At 53.8% G+C, this 21,038-nt stretch overlaps 11 protein-coding genes across 11 annotated transcripts; 8 read left to right on the top strand and 3 right to left on the bottom strand.

Annotated features, from left to right (window-relative positions):
• Window positions 1-35: 35 nt before the first annotated feature.
• Window positions 36-4,958, top strand: BU26DRAFT_519539 (uncharacterized protein). The gene is made up of 3 exons (XM_033829079.1): window positions 36-857; window positions 1,032-1,101; window positions 1,310-4,958. The coding sequence occupies exons 1-3, from the start codon at window positions 515-517 to the stop codon at window positions 4,701-4,703; spliced, it is 3,807 nt and encodes a 1,268-aa protein (XP_033684490.1). The 5' UTR covers window positions 36-514; the 3' UTR covers window positions 4,704-4,958.
• Window positions 4,959-5,066: 108 nt separating this feature from the next.
• BU26DRAFT_605301 (TPR repeat protein-like protein) lies at window positions 5,067-6,325 on the top strand. Its single transcript, XM_033835582.1, has 2 exons — window positions 5,067-5,603; window positions 5,741-6,325. Exons 1-2 carry the CDS (start codon window positions 5,123-5,125, stop codon window positions 6,232-6,234), a joined length of 975 nt encoding a protein of 324 aa, XP_033684489.1. The 5' UTR covers window positions 5,067-5,122; the 3' UTR covers window positions 6,235-6,325.
• Window positions 6,326-6,656: 331 nt separating this feature from the next.
• Window positions 6,657-8,073, top strand: BU26DRAFT_519536 (glycoside hydrolase family 53 protein). Its single transcript, XM_033829078.1, has one exon. It carries the CDS (start codon window positions 6,968-6,970, stop codon window positions 8,033-8,035), a length of 1,068 nt encoding a protein of 355 aa, XP_033684488.1. The 5' UTR covers window positions 6,657-6,967; the 3' UTR covers window positions 8,036-8,073.
• A 322-nt stretch (window positions 8,074-8,395) lies between these two features.
• On the top strand, window positions 8,396-9,741 carry BU26DRAFT_519535 (uncharacterized protein). The gene is made up of 2 exons (XM_033829077.1): window positions 8,396-9,101; window positions 9,152-9,741. Exons 1-2 carry the CDS (start codon window positions 8,679-8,681, stop codon window positions 9,497-9,499), a joined length of 771 nt encoding a protein of 256 aa, XP_033684487.1. The 5' UTR covers window positions 8,396-8,678; the 3' UTR covers window positions 9,500-9,741.
• Window positions 9,742-10,353: 612 nt separating this feature from the next.
• Window positions 10,354-11,962, top strand: BU26DRAFT_519534 (uncharacterized protein). Its single transcript, XM_033829076.1, has one exon. It carries the CDS (start codon window positions 10,403-10,405, stop codon window positions 11,942-11,944), a length of 1,542 nt encoding a protein of 513 aa, XP_033684486.1. The 5' UTR covers window positions 10,354-10,402; the 3' UTR covers window positions 11,945-11,962.
• A 672-nt stretch (window positions 11,963-12,634) lies between these two features.
• Window positions 12,635-13,624, top strand: BU26DRAFT_505501 (uncharacterized protein; the record flags this gene model as incomplete). The annotated part of the gene is made up of 1 exon (XM_033826855.1): window positions 12,635-13,624. The coding sequence occupies one exon, from the start codon at window positions 12,635-12,637 to the stop codon at window positions 13,622-13,624; it is 990 nt and encodes a 329-aa protein (XP_033684485.1).
• A 341-nt stretch (window positions 13,625-13,965) lies between these two features.
• On the bottom strand, window positions 13,966-14,714 carry BU26DRAFT_565126 (uncharacterized protein; the record flags this gene model as incomplete). Its single annotated transcript, XM_033833360.1, has 2 exons — window positions 13,966-14,003; window positions 14,072-14,714. 2 exons carry the CDS (start codon window positions 14,712-14,714, stop codon window positions 13,966-13,968), a joined length of 681 nt encoding a protein of 226 aa, XP_033684484.1.
• A 335-nt stretch (window positions 14,715-15,049) lies between these two features.
• Window positions 15,050-15,989, bottom strand: BU26DRAFT_565125 (uncharacterized protein; the record flags this gene model as incomplete). Its single annotated transcript, XM_033833359.1, has 2 exons — window positions 15,050-15,804; window positions 15,860-15,989. 2 exons carry the CDS (start codon window positions 15,987-15,989, stop codon window positions 15,050-15,052), a joined length of 885 nt encoding a protein of 294 aa, XP_033684483.1.
• A 213-nt stretch (window positions 15,990-16,202) lies between these two features.
• BU26DRAFT_519532 (putative hydroxybutyrate dehydrogenase) lies at window positions 16,203-17,493 on the top strand. Its single transcript, XM_033829075.1, has 3 exons — window positions 16,203-16,818; window positions 16,879-17,228; window positions 17,276-17,493. Exons 1-3 carry the CDS (start codon window positions 16,386-16,388, stop codon window positions 17,324-17,326), a joined length of 834 nt encoding a protein of 277 aa, XP_033684482.1. The 5' UTR covers window positions 16,203-16,385; the 3' UTR covers window positions 17,327-17,493.
• An 840-nt stretch (window positions 17,494-18,333) lies between these two features.
• BU26DRAFT_426882 (RmlC-like cupin) lies at window positions 18,334-19,419 on the top strand (the record flags this gene model as incomplete). Its single annotated transcript, XM_033823704.1, has 3 exons — window positions 18,334-18,787; window positions 18,836-18,944; window positions 18,999-19,419. The coding sequence occupies 3 exons, from the start codon at window positions 18,334-18,336 to the stop codon at window positions 19,417-19,419; spliced, it is 984 nt and encodes a 327-aa protein (XP_033684481.1).
• A 32-nt stretch (window positions 19,420-19,451) lies between these two features.
• On the bottom strand, window positions 19,452-20,920 carry BU26DRAFT_565122 (uncharacterized protein; the record flags this gene model as incomplete). Its single annotated transcript, XM_033833358.1, has 5 exons — window positions 19,452-19,714; window positions 19,765-19,986; window positions 20,040-20,260; window positions 20,479-20,682; window positions 20,733-20,920. 5 exons carry the CDS (start codon window positions 20,918-20,920, stop codon window positions 19,452-19,454), a joined length of 1,098 nt encoding a protein of 365 aa, XP_033684480.1.
• Window positions 20,921-21,038: the final 118 nt, after the last annotated feature.

Here is a 21,038-nt window from a genome sequence, read left to right as displayed (position 1 = left end):
GGCAACCTGCGGATCAGTCCTGATCAGCCCGCAGAATCTTCTGCTGTGCGTCGCAAGTTTTGTAAAAGTGTCCTTCTCTCGGAATAGCTGTGTGCTCAAAAGCTGCTTGTGTGCAGTGCGCAACGGCTATCAGATAACCTTGGAAGATTGGCGAGGTGCACCTGCAGGCTCTGCCGTCATTAGTTCTTTCGTCCTCTGGACCCAGCCCAGACCTCGACACTCGCATCTACGTACCACCGGCGCAGAGTGTTAGCTCTCACGACGCCCTTCCGCTCCTTTCAGCCCTCGACTTGCGACTTCTGAGATTTCAGTTCGGCAACAACCAGGCATCATCCCATGCGCCCCTCGGCCTTGCTCTCGACCTGTCCACGGTCCCTGCTGCAGCTCTACTGCAAGACGAAATAGCCCTCCGGACCCGGCGCTGGGGAAAAAGGAACAAGCAAAGACCCAGGCGGGGATTCAAGCGGCGAGAGCTCAATCCGTCAAGAAAGAGATCGCGAAGAGTGGAAGCATAATGGACATCAACTCGCTGCTGTCGCCGCAGGACTCGCCGGCGCAAGAGACACCTCCGCCGCATCCTGCGCTCGCCTCGCCGTCGCTGCAGTCCCCAAGCAAGCGCGCCATACGCCAAATGCCCTCGCGCACCCCGTCCGGCCTCAGCCAGCAGATCACGTCGTCGCCCCACATTGCATACCAGCAGCTCCCTTCCCCAGGCTTCGCAAACGTTGTCAACGGCAGCCGAGCGATTCACAGCGCAACGAGCACACCGCCTCTAAACTCCCCTCACGATGCGCGCATGACACCTCCGCACCTGCTGCATCGGCAGGCGTCGACTCCAGGCATGGACACATTAGCAGGTGGGTGTATATTTCGATAGAAGGCATGAGCAGACACCGTGATAGCTGCCCGAGCCAGGCGCATTCTCTGAAAGAAAAGATGGGAAGGCTCACGGCGAGCGGCTTTCACACCAGGTTGATGCTTTGTTTTGGACATGTCAGAGTGAAAGGGTACAATGGCTAACGTACTGCTAGACCTGGCATCGATGCAGCAGCAGCAACAGGCTGCGCGGCAGAACTCAGTGTCCTCACGACCCTCGTTCAGGTACGTTCTCTCACTCTCCTTGGCTCGGCGTCAGTCGCATTAGTGGGTACGATCAATTTGCGACCGATATTCCCCCGTGCGGTTCTGCTCGGAACCTGTTTTCACCCGAATCCTGAAAGTCGCGGACTCTCGGCAGTCACGGGGTCACGGTTGCCTTTGTGGTGTCTTGGCACTACAACAACATCACCTCACCGCTGACTTTCCGCAGCCTCCAAAACATCCCGCGCACTCTCTCCGGCAACTCGACCACCGACATCAGCATGGGCGAGGCATCGCCCAGGCCGCGCAGCTTTGCTACCAGAGCGCTCGACGAGCAGCACGTCGACTATCTTGGACAGCTAGACAGGTCGTTGACCGAGAATCCGCTAGACTATTACAGCCACGTTTCTTTTGTCACGATCCTGCACCAAGGCCTGCAGAACCATTTGGCCTCGGTCGACCCCGCGAATGCGCGAACGTACGAGCTGTTGCCTCTTCTGCAGGATGCCTACAAGTCCATGGCAAACAAGTACCCTCTCGGCGAGTCGCTGTGGGAATACAGAATAAGCGATGAAAAGGCGCTAGCACGGAACATCGAAGAACGTATGAACCTGCTTGAGCTGTATAAGCTAGCAACGCAAGACGAACCTTTTAGCGCGAAGCTCTGGGTTTCTTACGCAGACTACGTCGGTTACCTAATATCGTGTTCGTGGGACCAGCCTCCGCCCGACCAGTGGTCTGACGAAGAGAGAACTATTGGACGCGAGCTCTTCACGCCACAGCTGTTGCTGGACATCTGGCAGCAGGGCGCGGACAAGGTCAAGTACGACCTTGGCGACGGCAGCCTTGTGTGGGATCGCTATCTGCGATTCCTACAAGACGACCTTGAGGGTGAGCGTGACCGCGAACGGGGCAGAGTCAGCCAGGATAAGGCGGTGAAGATCATGACGCTTTTCAACGAACGACTTAGCCAGCCGCATGCAACGTGGTCCGACACCTTGTCCAGATATATTTCGTTCATTTCCTCATTCAACCTTGGCGACCCCGAGGAGGCCATGGAGAAAGCTATCCAGCAGAACACCCATATCAAGCAACAGTATACCAATCGTGAAGATTTCGAGTTTCGAATGCTTCAGGCCATCCAGCAGGGCGACCGGGATGCCGAGTATCACGCGTTGACTCGCTATTTGAAATGGGAGAAGAAGACGATAGGCATCTACAGCTTCCCCATCGTTAACGCTCTCTACGAGCGTGCTACGGTTCGATTTCCCGTGGATTCCACTTTATGGGAGGATCACATCGAGTTTCTAATATGGCAACAAAACCGCTCGGTGGATCTACTAAATGTGCTTGAGCGTGCCACCCGCCATTGCCCTTGGTCGGGCGCTCTCTGGTCACACCGCATCTTGACACTAGAGGCCGAACAGAAAGGCTTCGACGAAATTGAGAGCGTCAAGCACAATGCAACTGAGACTGGACTGTTGGAGCACACTGACCTGGAGGAACTCATCAAGGTCCAAATCGCATGGTGTGGCTACCTCCGCCGCAGAGCATTCGATGACCCCAAAGCTACAGAAGACGATGCTGATATCGCCGAGGTCGGCATTCGCTCCGCGCTCGAGCTGGTCAGGGAGATTGGTATGAAGAAACATGGACGAGACTGGCCTGGAGATTCCAAATATCGCCTTGAGCGGATTCACATCAAGTTTTGGACACAGCGCGGCAGCTTAGAAGAGGCGCGGCATATCTGGGATTCCCTCGTAAAAGCGCAAGAAGATTCTTACGACTTCTGGTATCGGTACTACATCTGGGAGATGGTCGTGTGGGCAAACCATGCGATACGAGACAAGAGTAATGCCGGGAAGCACCTGTCGTCGCCTTCCCGAGCTACGGCTGTGTTGGAACGTGCGATGCAGCGCCTCCACACGATCGACCACCCCGACCCACTGATCGAGATGTATGTCAATCATTGCGAACAGCATGAGACTGTGTTGAAGGTGCGGAGCGCTCAGGTTGAACGACGGAGGGCGGAGCTTGTAGTCTCTATTAGGAGACAGAAAGAAGCTACCGCAGCGGCTACCTCAAGCGAGCAAAATCACGTCGCGGAGGGTTCTGGTAAGCGAAAGAGGGAGGATACGAATGATGACATTTTCGCCGCAAAGAAGAGCAAACAGCTCGAATTGGACGAAACTTCTCGACCGCCAGTCGCCTCGACCGAGGCTGCTGCGCGGCAAGCGAGTGAGGCCCCGTCGGAGGCTGTCTCCGTCACACAGAAACGAGACCGCGAGCATACATCGATCATCGTGCAGAGACTGCCGCCAAATACCACGTCCACGCAGATACGCAAGTTCTTTACCGATGCCGGCAGCGTCCGCAACGTGACCATGAAACCGGAAAAGGATAGCATGGTGGCCGTTGTTGAATTTGAGACACCAGAGGAGGCTGACTACGCCATGACTAAGGAGGCTAAAGGCTTTGAAGGCAAAGACATCACGATCAAGCGCGGCGAGAGCACGACATTATACGTTACGAACTACCCGCCCCACGCGGACGAGGCGTATTTGCGCAACCTGTTCGAGCCTTTCGGCGAGATAATTGGAATGCGGTTTCCGTCTCTCAAATTCGATACCCACCGTCGCTTCTGCTACGTACAGTTTGCCAACTCCGACGATGCTGTTGCAGCCACCAGGCTTGACGGCACGGATGTCGAAGGCCTGAAGATCATTGCGAAGATCTCGAATCCGAATGTGAAGAAGAAGCGCGACGGAGCCACAGCCGAAGGTCGCGAGGTCTATGTCTGGAAACTCAACTATCGGATCAGGAAGGCGGAAATTCAGGAAGCTTTTTCAAAGTTCGGAAAGATTGAGAGAGTAAACATTCCGACCATGAAGACTGGCAACAACAAGGGTTTCGGCTTCATTGTCTATGAGTCAAAAGAGAGTGCCGACGCAGCAGTAGCGGAGATGAACGGTAAAGATTTCTGGGGCATGGATCTTAAGGTCGAGATAGCCACCGATAGGCCAGACACGAAGCCAAAGGTCAAATCGACGATCGAGAACACAGGGTCGCCGGAAGCACTGGAAGCTACACCCGGCCAGGCAGAAACCACCTCAGACGCAGGCGCAACGACCGGTACCGTCGGCGAGCGATCAATTGCCCTTCTCAATGTCCCTGATACGGTCAATGATACGCGCATTAAGACTCTTGTCGAGCCCTACGGCTACAAGAAGATCACGCTCATGCCACAACATGGCGGCGCCATTGTTGAGTTCACGAGTGTTGAGCATGCCGGAAAAGCCGAGATCGCTCTGCAAGGCCGCGATTTTGAAGGTAGGAAGCTGCGCATCGGACGCGTCAGGGATCTCATGAAGCAGAAAGGCGAATGGAAAGCGAGCAACAGTTTCGTGCAGCCTACGCGCGTGAACAGACCGGCTGCCGCTCGAGGAGGCGCGCGGGGTCGAGGAAAGGTTGGGCTGGGACACAGGCCTGCAGTACCGAGGAGTGCCATCAAGGAGAGTAGTGGAGAGGCTAAGAGCAATCAAGACTTCCGCGCTATGTTATTAGGGAGGAAGGAGAGTAAGGACGAAACTGGGAGAGGCAAAGAGGACGCGATAGAGCAGTAATGGTAAGGCATCGGCATCCGCGTGGCCTATCCGCAGGACACCATGGCGTCTTTCATCTTTTTATGGGCGGTTTCCTAAGGTGTGGGAGTAGTTTAGCCTACTTCCACGGCGGATATTTGCATGGGAACGGTGCATCTGGTGCTGGATCGATCTCCCTTCGACACTTTCCGTGCGATCAAGAAGGGCGAATATGGCCCCGTCTATACTGTAGAATAGTAGTAATAGGAGCGATCAATCTCTACATTTTTTTTTGGCACTCTATTTTAAAGCGCTGCGTTCCTGCCCACCGAGGTAAGTTGCGTTAGTAAGCCGCCAAGCATGACATCAACCATTTTCCTCTGAATTGACATGATCTGTGTTTCCCACACCTCATCTCAATTGAGCCCCACAACGCTTCCCGCACTCTCAGACCGCACGCAATGGCATCTTCACGTCTGGTACTCCGCTCCTCGAGAGCCGTGCTCAGCCTAAGCCGCTCGTCTCGCCCTTTCTCCGTCTACGCAGCCCGCGGCAACGAATTCGAAGCCCTTAACAAGCGCGCGCACGACACCGCCGAAGCGCACCGCAAGTTCCAAACCGAGAAGCCGCTGAACCCACACTTCACTAACACTAACTCAACTATCCATAATGAGATGCCGAGCTTGGGTGCAGACGCTCCGCCTCCGGAGATGATTAGTTCGGCAGAGCCCGGATTCACGCCGAAAGACGCGGTGCCCGAGAATACGGAGCGCATGACGGGTGGCACACAGGGCAGTAAGAGCGAGGATGCGAGCGGGGCGAATAAGAAGTTGAAGGGCACGAAGGAGCTCGGCGTGGGCGAGCTGGAGGGCGCCACCTTTAAGGTCGAGCCGTTGAGGAGGACGGGAGAGGATGAGGCGACGATGCGTGCGAGGTTATTATGTCCGTTTCCTACCCTATCTCCGTTACCCACGGACGCTTCCCTCCCTCCCGATTATCTGTGCTAGTGCTGCTAGGGATCGCGTTGGTTGAGCTCGTGGTTGGGGATTCCCTTGAGCACGATGGCTAACAAGACGTAGATCAAAGCCGGAAGAGAGGCACCCTAGAAAGTGATCTCCTTCTTTCCACCTTCGCCGACGCCTACCTAGCTTCCATGACCCCTGAGCAGCTCCGCCAATACGACCTCTTCCTAGACGAAAACGACTGGGATATCTATTACTGGGTGACGCAAGAGCCTTCCCCGACTTCCGTGGAAACTGCCGAGGGCTCCTCCCCTGACTTAGCCTCCCAGTCCGCCCAAGGTAAACCCAAGGATGAGTGGAAGAGGGAGCCTGCGCGGGGCGAGTGGGCGCAGACAGTGGGCACGTTCAAGCCGGCGTATCGACCAGTGCCGCAGAGGTGGAAGGACAGTGAGATCTTGGCGATGATCAGGGGACATGTTCAAGAGCGGAGTGCTGGCGGTGTGAGCGAAGGGGACGCCGGGGTCGAGGGTAAGGGGTTGAGTCAGGGCGTTAAGGGCACTGGTGGTGGTGGCTTGGGCATGATGCCTGAGATAAAGCATTTTGATCAGTAGGCACTGCAAACGGCGTAATGGTCTGTATGTTTGCTGTAGCAGTTAGGTGTAATAGTATGACCCAGCGCCCTGTGCGCCAGCATGTTCCAACCCTTCCATTTTGCGACCAACAGATCACCTTGCAAGCTCGGCCGCGAATATCTCGAAGGACTGCGGAAATCCATAAGCCGCTTCCCGCAACCATGCTAACCGCATCCGTAGTCTCTCGTCCTGCTCGATTGTTCGCGATTGACGGGCCGTCAGATTTTGCGCTTGCATCTTCGCCACTCTACAACCGGGCTTCTGTTCAAACTCTATACAATATCGGCTATCCGCCAGTCGTCGCTCTTCCGACAGCTAATACATAATCCAAAAGAGGTATCCCATCCGCAGCATCCAATTGTTTCAGCCAATGCCGGAAACGAGCGCCGCTGTTTATTAACGTGTCGTACTAGGATGTTCCTTAATTCCCCATACCCCACCAAACGTCTGCGCACGCTCATCAATCTCAAATTCCGGGTATAACCCCAAGACCAGGATTGCGTGTTCTATTGGAGCGTTTTCTGTCGCTCTCGGCTCCGTGTTTCTCCTCGTGGATGACGGTCGATCATCCGACGCTGGAAATGATCAAGGTGCGTGCTAGCCGAGGGAAGCGGAGGGAGAGGTTTAAGGCAAGTGGGAGCCAGATGTGAAGGATGGATTGCTGCGGTTTAAGTTCCCATCTGCTAGGAAATATTCCAATTCACCGCCGACCATGCGCCTCGCAAGTTTCGTCCCGCTGCTCTTCGCAGCCAGCACGCTCGGCGCCCTGCCCTACAAAGGCGTCGACTGGTCCTCGCTCCTCGTCGAAGAAAAAGCAGGCAAAACGTACAAAAACACCGCGGGCCAAACGCAGCCCCTCGAAACCATCCTCAAGGCCTCGGGCGTCAACACCGTCCGCCAGCGCATCTGGGTCAACCCTTCCGACGGCAACTACAACCTCGACTACAATATCAAGCTCGCCCAGCGCGCGAAGAATGCCGGTCTGCAGATCTACCTCGACTTCCACTACAGCGACTCGTGGGCGGACCCCGGGAAGCAGGTTAAGCCGGCTGCGTGGAATAGTCTGAGCACGACGGCGCTGATCCAAAAGGTTTATGATTATACGAAGGATGTTATGGACACGTTTGCGAAGAACAATATCCCGCTTGCGCTTGTTAGCATTGGGAACGAAATCCGGCCCGGGCTGCTCTTCCCAGACGGCCAGATGTCGAAGTCCGGAGGGCCGAAGAACGTCGCCGCCCTGCTAAAGTCCGCGTCCAAGGCGATCAAGGAGTCGACTCTGAGCACGAAGCCCAAGATCATGATCCACATCGACAACGGCTGGGACTGGTCCACGCAGCAGTGGTGGTACGACACGGTGCTCGCGTCCGGCGGCGGCCTCTCCGCCAGCGACTACGACGTCCAGGGCGTGTCGTACTACCCGTTCTACAACTCGGGCGCCACGCTGGCCGCGCTCGGCTCCTCGCTGGCCAACATGGCGAACAAGTACGGCAAGGAGGTCATGGTGGTGGAAACGAATTGGCCGACGTACTGCCCGAACCCGGCGTACAGCTTCCCGTCGGACACCAAGAGCATCCCGTTCAGCGTCGCCGGTCAGACGGAGTGGATGAAGCAGGTTGCGACTAGGGTGGCGAATGTAGGGAGTAAGGGCACGGGACTGTTTTATTGGGAGCCGGCGTGGATCGATAATTCGGGGCTGGGGAGTAGTTGTGGGTGGAATTTGATGGTTACAGATCAGGGGCAGGCGATGGATAGTCTAGGGGTGTTTGCGAGTATTTAGATGGGTAAGGTGTAGTTGGTTGAATGAATGAATGAGAGATGAATAATGTGATTCAATGTTTGGATGCCCGCTGTGTGAAGTGCAGTGAATGCGTGCGAGAGCGCTGATAAGCTATTGAAGTGTGTGAGAAGAATACTATAGAGAAACGAAAGAAACTTCGGTAGTTATCCGTGTAGACGATCAGGATTACTCCCTATGGAGTCCGCATGGTGGAGGATATTTGTCGTTTGAGGAGCAAAGCGCCGAAGCACTGCGTAGGGTTGGTACCTAGGTACAGTCTAGCCCAAAATGCACTAGTGCAACAAGTGAGACATAAGCCGGGCCGACGTGCAGACATATAGGTTTTTCCTCTCCGTCCTTCGCGCATGTATCTCTACTGTGTACAACCCCCTAGATCCACCGGGCAGGTTCCTTCGATCGGTCGCCGCCCGCGTAGACGTTTTCGGTGCCAACCATGTCGCTTCCAGAGGGAGATATTGATAGGGTGTCTTTGCGAAGCTGGGCTATGCAGTCAGAAAGGCTCACACGTAATATCCATCAGGTGAGGGCGTTTTATCGTACGAGAGCTCGATTCTGCTTCATATATCGTGGTATTCCAGACCACTAGCTACGAGAAGACCGTTAGCTATTTTGTCCAACCACCATGGCAAAGCCGACAATCGCAATCATCCTCGGCGCAGCTGCCACAACTGAGCACTACGCCTCCCTCTGCTCCGCCTTAGAAGCCAAAGGCTACCCCACCGCCTGCGGCGATCCGCCCAGCATTACAGTTGAGGATGCAACGATCGTCACTATCCAAGACGACGTCGATTTCGTGCGCAGTAAGGTCCTCGCCCCGCTCCTGGCTGAAGGGAAGGACGTAGTAGTCGTCGCGCATTCGTATGGTGGCGGCTACGGTGCCGCAGCGCTCGAGGGCCTGAGCAAAAGAGAGAGGACTAAGAAGGGCGAGGAGGGTGGAGTGGTCGGCGTCATTTATCTTGCGGCGTTTTGTATTGATCCGGGGGAGTCGACCCTGCAGGCACTGGAGATGGATCCTAGCAACCCGAAGCCTGGAATTGCTCCCGGGGTAAGGTACTTCCGACCTTCATCGAACCCGCAACTGAAATACCTCGATAGGATAAGCCGGGCACACTCACGTTCACTGATGCCAAACCACTCTGGCCAAGTCTGCCGGACGACGAGGCTGCGATGTGGCTGAAGAAACTGAGGCCATGCGCGGTGTCAGCAATCGCAGGGCCGATACCTTATGCGCCGTATAAGGATCCGTACTATACGGACTCTCTCGCCTTTGTGAGCCTCGAGGACGATGTTATCCTGACGAAGGATCTGAATGAGAAGTACTTGGAGAAGAGCGGCATTACGCTGACTAGGAGTATTCCCGGTGGGCATGGGATTAATTTTGAGTCGCGGGATCGGGTTGTGCATGTTGTTCTGGAGCTCATTGGGATCTTCTTGAAGAATTAACCGGAGATTTGTGGGTTTCTTTCAGCGTCCTGGAAAGGTGATGCTACATCGTCCCCGGAGGAGAAATTTTTCCTTTCTCTACCCTCTGGCTATATCTAAGCAGTGTCTGCAGATGCCGGAGAGAGCGAACGAGCGAAGTGGAGCTTGTGGGATGGCGACTTCAGTACAACGCTGTCGGTTTCGAGCTAGCCATACCTCATAAACCCTACTAACTCGCCGAGATCGACTAGCCAAAATGTGAGCTATTGAATGGCGTGGGAGTTGATAGGTTGGGTTCATGCAGATCCCGCCATTAGGCGCCCTACGCGAACTGTGGCTGAACGCCTGCCAGCACCTTTCAACGATACCAGCTCCCGCAATCCACCGTCTCTAAAGCGATTTCGCCGAATCTGGCAGGTTCGGGAACGCGAAGCGGAGCGTGTATCGTTGTGTTGCCCGGCGGCCGTCGTACCTTACGCCCGAGCAGACACTCAACCCGCGGGCACACTTCAGCCTGATCCGCTTATCTACGCGCATCAGGCGCGCAAGACGACTTACTCTCCTCATTACAGGCTTGAATTTACAGCAAGTGAGCAGGCATGGCGTCCTTAAGCGGGTGCGACGGTGAGGTGAGGAAAGGAGCAGGAATCACGGAACGAGCATACATTTACAAGGAGCTACCGAGACCGACAAGCTTCAGGCTATTTCATCTCGAGCCAGCCTCGCCGGAGTCTCCGCATATCCATGGGTGGCTCGAAGAGTCGGATCTAGAAGACAATCCAGAGTATGAATGTGAGTGACATTTACTGGAAGCCTTCAGCGCGTAAAATTAGCTGCAATTGCGGTTACTAGCGATAGCCTACTAATAGAGGGGAAGGCGTTTCTTATGTCTGGGGACCTCGCGCTCACGCCACCGTTGTCCAGATGGGCGAAACCAAGCTTCGAATTACCGATTCCCTCCGAACTGCACTACTGCATCTACGCCTCGCAGACCGCACTCGCACTCTTTGGGTCGACCAGATTTGTATCAATCAAGATAATGTGGACGAGAGGGGTCACCAAGTAACACAAATGGGGCGGGTGTATCGACAGGCGCAGATCGACCTAGTGTGGCTAGGAGAGGAAGACAAATATAGCCCCATTGCGTTTCGATGGGTCAAACAAACGCATGCCGCGTTATTAGCCGCGAAAAGACGTCCAAAGTCCACGGGTCAACATGTATCTCCAAACTCGCCACGGATTGGGGATTCAACAGAAGAGGAACTGGAGGCACTGCGCGAAACATTCCTCATTCGCTCGATCTGGTCCCGAGTATGGATTGTCCAAGAAATTGTGCTCTCACGGGATGTCATTTTGATCTGTGGAGCGGATTCGCTTCTGTGGCCCCACTTGGAGCTTGTCATGCGCAATCTCAACGACACTGTATCCGAAAGCCAAGATGCGGGATATGAGGTTCCCCAGTTGGACCTATTTCTCACGTGCTATCAGCCGATGGCTCTAGCTGGCTGGCGCACTCAGGTTCGGTATCCACCTCGGCCGCCGCTACAGAAGCTGCTCTTTTCATTCGATTCATGGAACGCGACAGATAAGAGAGATAAGGTCTACGCCCTTCTCGGATTGGCTGAAGACATCGGGCTCGTACCCGACTACACGAAGCCTACCCAGCAAGTGTTTCTCGAGACTGTAGCGTCCATCCTGGCCTGTACTGGGAACCTCAACTTTATCTGCCAGGACTCAATTGACGACCCGAGCAAAATGGCGCCCTTGCAGCCATCGTGGATCCCCTGCTTAAACAGCGACTCTTTTACCCTCGATCATATGGCCCGCCCTCCACGTTACAAAGCTGGTGTATCGCCTGTTTTCGGGAAAGAGTCCTTCACTGTGAACGATAATATCTTGGTTGCGAATGGATATCATGTTGATTGCATCAACTCCGTCGATGACTCTCTCGACGACGAGTCGTGGCCGCGCTTGGAATGGCACTTGCAGCTCCTTCGTTCGATACCGGCCTCGTTCATCGCGGAGGAGGGATTTGAAGATGACACTACTCGATGTGACATCATATGGCGCACCCTTCTTCAAGACACAAATGTTTTCGAAAGCCGTGTCAGCGCTAACGAAGCATCCGAATACAGACAGCGATTCCTCGCGTGGTACCGCGCGCTGCGTTCAAATCGCAAGCCTGCCCACTCGGACTTTCTAACTGCCCTAGAAACAAGAAGTAAATGGCGGAGACTGGCTCTGGCAGAGAAACATCAATTGGTAGTCTCTGTGGGCGTATGGGCAAGAGCCGGCGACGAGATATGTGTACTGCAAACGGGGTCAGTGCCAGTTGTTGTAAGAAAGATGGAAGGTGATGGGACGAGGTATTGCTTGGTGGGAACGGCGTATGTGCATGGATTGATGGATGGAGAGGCGATGCAGGATGAGGATACGTATCCTCGGCGGGTGTATAATATCATTTAGTCTCAAGGAGCACATTGGGAAGCGGGGAGAGCCCCAGCAACCTACACGTAAGGTGGTGAAGGCAGGAATGGAGTCTCGCCACGCCAGCTTTCTCGATGTCCCCATTGATGCCTCAAAACATGCATGATGGAGCCTGGAGGTCGACAGACCGTTGTCAGCAGTCTAGATGCGGTAGCGTAAGGAAATCTTGAACCTTCTTCTCACTTTTCTTCGGTAACTGAGGCTAAAATTAAATATACCGTGAAAGTCGCCAGCTCCTCTACTAGAATCTGTTAATGGAGTGAAACGGGCATGATATTCGAAAAAGTTTTCACGGAAAGTTGGAGCGTACCATGGATGCAGCGCGTACCGCTTCCAAACAAACACCACCTCTCGCATCGTGATCATGTGCTACGTGTTGAGACGGCTTCAAGAAAATTTTTGCCTCAACAGACCCAAGAAATGAATTATTTCTTACCGCACAACGTACTTATATGGAGGCAAATTCTTCCTTTTTCTCTCTTCAGCCCCACACTTTCACCAGCTACTCATGATTCAAAGGTACCACTAACGGCTTCACCACTTTTAACACCACTCGTCCACTTCGCCAAGACACCTTTGCTCTCTAGCTACCTTCCCCTTCACCCCTTTTAACACTACTCTTCTACTTTCTCAACACACTTTTACCCACTAGCCACCTTTCTCTTCACGATGGCCCATCTAACAGACCCTCGTCCCCAATTCCCCAAGAAGATTTCAGTCAGCAATGCCCATAAGAAGTTTACTGAGCAAGACCTTAAAAAGATGAACACGTACGAGCTTAAATTTATCTTGAAACAGAAGGGCCTTCCGACGTCAGATATCACCAGGAAGGATCAAATGATCGCGGCAATTCTCCTTGGAAAAGTCACCAAGGAAATTAAAGATATGAGGAAGGAGAAGAAGAAGCAGGCGCAGCGAAAGCGCGTTACCAAATCCCTTCATCTCCGAGCGAATCCTGATCCCGGAGTGTCTTCCTCCTTGGAACTACGTCAAGCGCCTCTGAATCAGCTTTGCACTCCTCCTATCACCCCGGATTGGCCTGTTCTCGGATGCAACGCCGCATTACCCGCTGAAGGCCCTCAAGATCTATTTAACACCTCCCAGCCTGGTCCGCCAATGCTGGCTAACTTCGAGGATGGGTTACAGCTTGAAGGCCTTCAGGCCCCCTTTTACGCTCCTGCCGCCGCTCCGCACATGTTGCCCGTCTTCGACACCGGATTACCCCCTGAAGGTCCCCAGGCTACATTTAACACCTCCCAGCCCGGCCCGCCGACGTCGATTAACTTCGGGGCCGCATTACAGCCTGAAGGCCTCCAGGCTCCCTTTTACACGCCCGCCATTACTCCAGAGGGCTTTGCTCTCCTGGACGGCGGATTGCAGGTTGACGGCCCTCAGGATGCGTTTTACACCGCTCCTATGGGGCCGCAGATGCCGCCAGAGGCCAGATGGGCATCGCAGGCTGAAGTCCCTCAGCCAACCTTTAACGACTTCCTCTTATTCAATGATGCGGGCTTCGCTAACCCCTTCGAGGTCACGGAGCCTACATCTGACCTGGCGAGCTTGGACTTCGGTAACTACCCTGAAAGGCCTCAGGATCCCGGTTACGTTTCAATATTTGATGAGGATCTTCGGGCCCTATTTGAAACGGTGATCGAGTAGCTTCGAGGGGGATTAGAGCTTGGAGAGCTTGACGGGGAGTTTTACAGCGTTTGATGTCTAGGCTTGCGGATTTTTTGATTTTTTTGGCTTGGGCACGTATATAGTGGATGTTTTGTTCAATGCATTCTGTTCTGATTTCTCATGCATTCTACTCTATGAGTGAATGTTGCCGCGTTGACGCAGTGCTACTAGCTGGAGTACTCTAGGCTGCGCCATCCACACGGCGGCCGTCTTGTCCTTGCACGATTGAACACCTCGCTGCGTTGAATGCTATTCGCTACAACTAGAGGCGCATAGCTTGCAGGAAAATACCGGTCACGTCCATCTAATATCCAGCGATTTCAGTCTCCCCCTAATTCATGGCAGATTGACGCTGTCGCTGCGCTCGTCGAGCATGGCGGGGCCCCGAGCCTTTGTGATTGCTCTGGGCCTGCTTCGTCTTCCCACGCTTCCCATTGCGCTTCTCGAGATTCGTCTGTACCCAATCCAGAGCCTTCTCAAATCGAGGATGCTTCGAGAGGAAGTCATCGAATTCCTCAGGGTCCGGAATCTGCTCATAGTAGCGGAGTCGGGCATAGACAGATGTGGTAGTCATGAAGAGGCGGTCATCCGAGTCGCATTTGCATATAGCGTCTAGCTCCTCATAGTGGAGCAGGCCGTGTTCTGTGCCCTTTACGAATTCCTCCAGCTTTGTGAAGATAGGGTGGATGTATAGGTCAAGGCCGAGCCCTCGAGCTGCAGTGTAGATGCTGATATCTTCAAGTGGGTTATGCGAGCCGCGGATCGAGAAGGGGCGGGGCGACTTGCATACGTGGGTCATCCACTGCGCGAGAACGAGAACACCGACCCAGTGGAACTTATCAGACGGGATATGTAGTTCTATCGCCGCGGGATCGTTGTTGAAGTACTCGTTGGCCAGCGGAGAGATAGCCATGATGACCCGCTTGGACATCTCATAGACCGTGGGCTTCTGGCCAATGAATATGGTGACGGTGGGGCCTTGGGCGAGGGCGTTGCGCTCGAATTCACCTAAGGCGCGCACATCCTTGATCAATTCTTGGTCGATGATGGGGTCGATCTTTTGAACCATTTTGGAATGACTCAGGGTTGCGTTTGGAGCTCCCAGGTTGCTCTGCGGGTGCCAGCAACGAGTTTCTCTATCGAAGAGAGGATATGTTACGATTGGGGTTGTGTACGTGGTTGGGCCAGCGGAGATGTTGTGTCTGAGATAAGAACGAACACTCGCGAGAATGGGTGCGCTTTATACCAAAGAGGCCCGGGTGCGTGTCGTAGTGACCGGTGCATTGGCGTGTTAGAAGCCGAATATGAGATGCGCCGTGCTTTTGTATGGACCATGTGGCGAGGGTCACAAGTTGGACTCGATGCTAAGAGCACCGAGTCTGGTATGAGGCCACATCCTAGCTTTCACATCAAAGGCTCTTCACCTCTGAGACTCCGCCAGTGATTTGTTGGGTGCAATATTGCTTCCCTACAGCCCTGGAACATCCAGCCCCACTTGAGAAGAAAACCTTCAGAGGCCTCCCAAGAAGCGATGTTCCATGGGTCACCCCAAACGATCATACTCCTGTCTGTTCCCTCATATGTATCGTAGGCCATCATCGCTTCGCTCCTGTCGAAGTTCTTCTCAACCATGTTTCCGAGAACGTCGATGCAAAGCTCGCAGGAGTCGAATGAGCCAGTGGCCTGTATAAGGGTATCACGTACTTTGGAAACCGGGAACAGGTCGATCCAAGGGTGATGTGGAATGCGTTGCTGTAGAGGTGTCGGGTAGAGCGCTGGCGGAAGCAACGACGGTAACGGGAGGGCGGAGATTAGGAGTGGCTCTTTCGTAGCGACTTCGCAGGAGAAGAGATTAGGGAGGCGGAGCAGAAGCATGTTAGTCAGGAGACCTCGAAACACGTTGAAGTGAACAAGTGTTAGAAGACGGTCGGCGGAGAAGGCGAGAAGTACGTCCGTAGAAGAAAGACGATCCGTCCCACGGGCCGATTGATCGGGAAAAACTCCGACAGGAGCCCCTTGGTGGGGATTGCAGTCGGAAGCTGGGCCCTCATCCGCATGTTCTAGGGGAAATCGAGGAGTCTGCAGTGTCTGATGTCCCTGAGCGATATCGCCCAACCTGCCGCGTAAAGGCGTCCACTTCTCAGGATTCTTCCGCTGACCTATCATGCTCAAGTTAGAGCGCTGTCAAAGGCAGAAGTGGGGGAATGAGCGTACGGGCTGCTCTCTGATTCAGCCGGTTCTGGATGCGACGTCGTTCTTTGGGGTCTTTCTTTCCTATCCAGTCATCGCCCTCGTTAATAGTCTGCGCGCCCTGCCGGCACCCGGCATTAGATAGAGTCAACATCGCAGGAAAAGGGTGAAGTCATTCCGAGTAGACACCATCTCAAGGGGGACCATCACGGAGGACAACATGTGCGGTGTGGGGAACCTAAGGCCTCCAGCGGGACCTAGCGTATGCGAGGTGCTGACACGCTTAACTCAAACGGAATTAGTGCAGTCTGTCCCTCTGTGCATGGCTCTGCGTACCCAGCATCGCGACACTTTCCATCCGCAAAAATATCCATCATCATCTCAATGCGGTATCCAGCGCGCTGCACAACAGTGAGAAGGAGCTTGCGTGGCGCCGTCGGCGACCAGATCGCTCCAAAAGCGGCTCCATACTCTCCGTCCGCCCCCGTACTATAAGTACAATGGCCAGACAAACGACTAGCCCTCATCATTCCCACCGATATCCACGGCCATGTCCAAGTCTGTCCTCATAACAGGATGCAGCAGCGGTGGCATCGGCTACGCCCTTGCGCAGTCTTTTCAACGTCGCAACCTCGTCGTCTTCGCTACGACGCGAGACTTGTCGAAGATGGTTGGGCTCAAGGATCTTCCTAACCTGCACCTCCTCAGTTTGGATGTCACGGATCCGTACTCTATAGCCGACGCCGTCGAAGCAGTCAAGCAAGTCACTGGCGGCCCGCTGGACTACCTCGTCAACAACTCCGGTCGCGGATACTGGATGCCTGCGCTCGACACCGACATCGAAGAAGGAAAGAGACTATTCGACGTGAACTTCTGGGGCCCTCTACGGGTGACGCAGGCACTCTCCCCATTGTTAGTTGCCGCTAAAGGCACGGTGGTCAACATTGGATCCATCAACGGGTATCTTAATGTTCCATATGCCGGTAAGTCCATCCTATATACGTGCCTCACACCATCCTAGAATTTTGAACTTACTAGATTAGGAATCTACAGCGCTTCCAAGGCAGCCGTGCATGTCTTGGGCGAGACTATGAGAGTTGAGCTGGCGCCGCACTCCGTCTCCGTCCTGACCATCGTCATCGGATCCATCGACACTGGTCTCCACAACAAATTTCCTGCGCCCAAGCTTCCGTCCAACTCCCTATATACTCCGCTGGAAGGAAAGGTGCAGGATAGCGCGCAGGCCAGGGACTTTATAAAGCGACAGAAGCCGGAGGGCTACGCCGAAGAAGTGGTGACAGATATTCTAGCCGGGAAGACAGGCAAAATCTGGCGAGGAAAGAATGCGCTGAAGACACGCTATGGTCGTATACTCCTGCCTATGAGCGTTCAGGTGAGTTGCCAGCAGTGCCAGAGCCGTTACCGTCACTGACCCTCCAGGACCACATTCTGGTCGCGCATAGTGGACTAAAAGACCTGGTAAAGAAGTGAGGATATACTGATGGACGAGGGTACTCATGGACGAGGATACTAGCAGGCCAGAATAGTCTTGCTTAAATTATCGTCATGACTATTCGCCCACCTGCTTGGCTTCCATGATTCTCTCGGACCATGGTGGATATGGTGTCTTCAATGAGGCCTTGAAGCACGACGGCCTGGCGTTTGGGAGATCCCTCATTAATAAATCCCCCCTTGATCCTCCATTTCCGCAACATTTGTCTAGATTCTTTCGAAAAATATTTCATACCAAAACCATAGTTCCCTGCAGCGCCAGAACACCCTTCTGTACTCGACATCACCCTATCAGACGTCAATGAAGGGCTCAATAACGGCCATTTCACTTCCGTACAGCTCGTTCAAGCCTACCTGGAGAGAATCAAAGAAGTCGATCACGAATTCCACTCGTTGATGAGAGTGAGGGATCCAGGGCGCATGCATAAAGTGCCGGGCACCGATCTCGTTGCCGTCGTAGGCTCGATTTGATGGAATACCTAATTCTGATACTATAACTGCACATACCCTTTAGAGGTATCGCTAAATCTGAGGTTGTCTGCAACGACGATGAGGAAGTCGGCTGTTTCTGTAATATGGTATCGTCATTTTGGAAAATCACGTGCAGATACCCAACCCCTCCGTCCCTGTTTCGTCTCTATGGTAAGCGGCACTAATATCAAGCTTTGCTCCAGGTTATGCAAATAAAAGATCTGATATCCCAGCATAGTGAGCAGGATTGAAAGCCCGAAATGCACTCGGATGCTAGTGTTGTTGAGAAGAGTCGGGACGTTCCCCGAGATCACGGTTGAGCTTCCGCAAGCCGCCCCCGGCATGATGCGGGGTCGGTTGACCCTGCCGCGGTTGCCACAGGACATAAGGATTTGTGGCATGTTTCTTGTGGGGACCTGATAGTGTGACCGCGATTTCCAGAAACCACCATATATTTCAAGCCCGACTGCCACTACCCCCTTCACCCCCCGTCTACTCTTACCATTGCTGGAGCGATGTCGCTGCACCAAACTACCACGAAGGAGACGGCTTCATATCTTGCCGCGTTGCTGGCTAAGAATGTCGAACCACTGTGGACTGTGATGAGCGCAATGGTGCCCCCAGCGCCAAATCCGAAAGCCACAGTCGCTAGCTGGAAGTACGAAGAGATCCGACCTCTGCTTCTCGAAGCCGGTCGTCTCGTTTCCGACAAAGAAGCCGAACGTCGCGTCCTCATGCTGGTGAACCCCTCGATGAAGGCACCGTACACGACGGATACCATATATGCCGGATTACAGCTCATCCTGCCGGGGGAGACGGCGCCAGCTCATCGACATACTGCGTTTGCACTGCGATTCATCATTGAGGGGCAGAGAGGGTTCACAGCTGTTGGTGGAAAGAAAGTGGTGATGCGGAGGGGCGATGTGATTTTGACGCCGTCCTGGCAGTGGCATGATCATGGCCATGAGGGTAGGTAAAGCCTTGGAAGAGAAAAGAGGGGTTGCTAACATGCGGTAGGCGACGGACCAATGATCTGGCTCGATGGTCTCGATCTCCCGCTATATCAGGCCTTTCCTGTGAATTTTGCGGAACTCTACAAGGAAAATAGGTACCCAAGCGAGTATGTGTCTTTAAATGCAATTTCATTTTACCCAAGGACTGACCTAGCGGCTAGGCTGAGTTCCGGTGACGGTGACCTCCGGTTTGGCTGGGACGAAGTCCAGAAGATTCTGGACAGCAAGGAAGGCACACACGCGGTGTATTATTATGGGGTTGGGTTAGGAGGGGCGCGGAAGCCATTGTCACTGACAATGGGTGGGCAAGCCGAACGCGTTGATGCTGGTACCAGGTCGATCCCAATCCGCGAGTCCTGCTCGTTCGTGTATCATTGTTTTGAGGGCAAGGGTCGAAGCGAACTGACGCGTGCAAACGGTGAAACAGAAGTGGTGGAGTGGGCGAAGGGAGATACATTCGCTGTGCCGGCGTGGACAGAAAGAGTGCATTGCGCGGACCAGAACGGGCGCAGTTACCTTTTCGCCGTCAACGATGAGCCCTTGCTCAAGAACCTCGGCATGTATCGCAGGGAAGGCGAGCCAGTATGAGTATAGAGAAATAGCGCTCGCCACCGCAAGCTTCAACCAGGCGCATCATTCCCGTAATAGCCAGATAGATCTAAAGGTGGCGGTGGGTGATCGTTGAAGTCTGTTGGTATGTTGCTGAGCCACTCAAGGCTGCCTATAGGCCACCAGGGTTCACCAAATCCGTTTTCAGCAAAGATGTTATCATAATGTCCGAAAACACTTTCCGCGACAACATCCGTCCTAGCTCCGTTACCAGATTGAGTGTTGGGGTTCGGTGTAGGGGTGGTTTGGCCATTCGCTTGCAGATTATTCAGCCCTGAAACTGGGTCAGTTACAGAGCTAAATGGTGGTCAGGGACGATCAGACCGTGTCGATTCGCCTGCGCATCCGACAGAATCTGGCTGCTGGCACTTTGCAGCATCCACAAACACCTTTTCGCAAAGCCACCCTCCGTGTCTGCGAACCGCGATAGACATTCGATACACTCCGCCCAGGACATCTCCAAAGAAGCAAAATTGTCCTTCTCCGCTCGTCGAAGTGTCGGAGTCACAAGAACTGCTAGGATGACAGTCCCAGCGGTGTAAAGGTCTTTCCGATTTTCAATGGTCAGCATATGCGAATTATGGTTTGGGGTCACCCACAGAAGACTGAGTACCACGAAACGGGGAGATGGCCCCTGTCATACTCTCTGAACAAAGTGTGGATGAGCTCTTGTGCAGCAGAAACGCAAGACCGGATACAGCCCGCAGCAATCGCGTGTTTGAGCACCGTATGCCGGCTATCCGAATCCGGGTCGAAGTAGTGGCTTTGAGCAAGGTCAACTGCGATAGGTCGGAAAAGCAAAATCCGAAGGTGGAGATATCTGTGGGCGGTTAACTCGCGGTCCTAATGGGAGAGTGTAGTTCCACGCTATGCGACCTCGGCTTTTGAGTTTCAAACTACAGCAATCCCAGGATAGGAGTGAGACAAAATATACGGCACAGTCATATGCAGTCTGTATGCTGGAGATTATGCAGCAAACTAGGCACTTCCCAGCCTAGTCGCGCAACGTGCAAAGTGAGCGGAAGGAGCCCATCTTACCTGCAGTGTAATACTACGGCTTGTTGACGGAAAATCGTTCCGAGCTCATCGAGAGGAGCATCTTCACGGTAGCGCAAGTGCTCAGGCAATTGACCACTCCAACGCTCGAGACTGTCATCTAAATCTAAGAGTGGGCGGCAATCTTCTGAGTGGAGTCCCTCCGATGGTGCTGGTCGTGGTGTTCTGCGAGGAGTATAGAAGTTTCTATTGCGTCGTCAGTTGACTCTCAGACATTGTGCCAGCACTTGACTTACTTCAACACATCTATGAGAGTGTTAGAAAGTTCCAACGCATGAATAAAGAAGGCAATCTTGGAATTGTGCTGTTCTTGAAGCGGAGTAGACGAGCTTGATCGCTCCATGGAGAGCTCTTCGTCATCGACAATGGCGGGAAATGGAACGAGAGACGGCCAAACAACCATCGGTGGTCTTCCAAAGGTCATGCTGAGAACTCTATAGGTCGCACTGAGTTAGTAGTCTGGAAGAAGGATATGTCTTCCTACCTATCCATTAGAATGCAGCACCACCAGGTCCTTCTGCGCTCCTCTCTCTCGGCTTGGC

This window comes from Trematosphaeria pertusa (assembly GCF_010094035.1).
Source record: "Trematosphaeria pertusa strain CBS 122368 unplaced genomic scaffold BU26scaffold_7, whole genome shotgun sequence".
NCBI classification, from domain to species: domain Eukaryota; kingdom Fungi; phylum Ascomycota; class Dothideomycetes; order Pleosporales; family Trematosphaeriaceae; genus Trematosphaeria; species Trematosphaeria pertusa.
This window is presented reverse-complemented; position numbering and strand designations above follow the sequence as displayed.

Coding starts and splice junctions, on each gene's coding strand:
- BU26DRAFT_519535 (XM_033829077.1), top strand. CDS start 8,679: ATGGCAAAGCCGACAATCGCAATCATCCTCGGCGCAGCTGCCACAACT. Junction 9,102..9,151: donor AGCCTGGAATTGCTCCCGGG/GTAAGGTACTTC, acceptor ATACCTCGATAG/GATAAGCCGGGCACACTCAC.
- BU26DRAFT_519539 (XM_033829079.1), top strand. CDS start 515: ATGGACATCAACTCGCTGCTGTCGCCGCAGGACTCGCCGGCGCAAGAG. Junction 858..1,031: donor AGGCATGGACACATTAGCAG/GTGGGTGTATAT, acceptor ACGTACTGCTAG/ACCTGGCATCGATGCAGCAG. Junction 1,102..1,309: donor TCCTCACGACCCTCGTTCAG/GTACGTTCTCTC, acceptor GACTTTCCGCAG/CCTCCAAAACATCCCGCGCA.
- BU26DRAFT_519536 (XM_033829078.1), top strand. CDS start 6,968: ATGCGCCTCGCAAGTTTCGTCCCGCTGCTCTTCGCAGCCAGCACGCTC.
- BU26DRAFT_519534 (XM_033829076.1), top strand. CDS start 10,403: ATGGGCGAAACCAAGCTTCGAATTACCGATTCCCTCCGAACTGCACTA.
- BU26DRAFT_519532 (XM_033829075.1), top strand. CDS start 16,386: ATGTCCAAGTCTGTCCTCATAACAGGATGCAGCAGCGGTGGCATCGGC. Junction 16,819..16,878: donor TCTTAATGTTCCATATGCCG/GTAAGTCCATCC, acceptor TTACTAGATTAG/GAATCTACAGCGCTTCCAAG. Junction 17,229..17,275: donor TCCTGCCTATGAGCGTTCAG/GTGAGTTGCCAG, acceptor CTGACCCTCCAG/GACCACATTCTGGTCGCGCA.
- BU26DRAFT_605301 (XM_033835582.1), top strand. CDS start 5,123: ATGGCATCTTCACGTCTGGTACTCCGCTCCTCGAGAGCCGTGCTCAGC. Junction 5,604..5,740: donor GATGCGTGCGAGGTTATTAT/GTCCGTTTCCTA, acceptor AACAAGACGTAG/ATCAAAGCCGGAAGAGAGGC.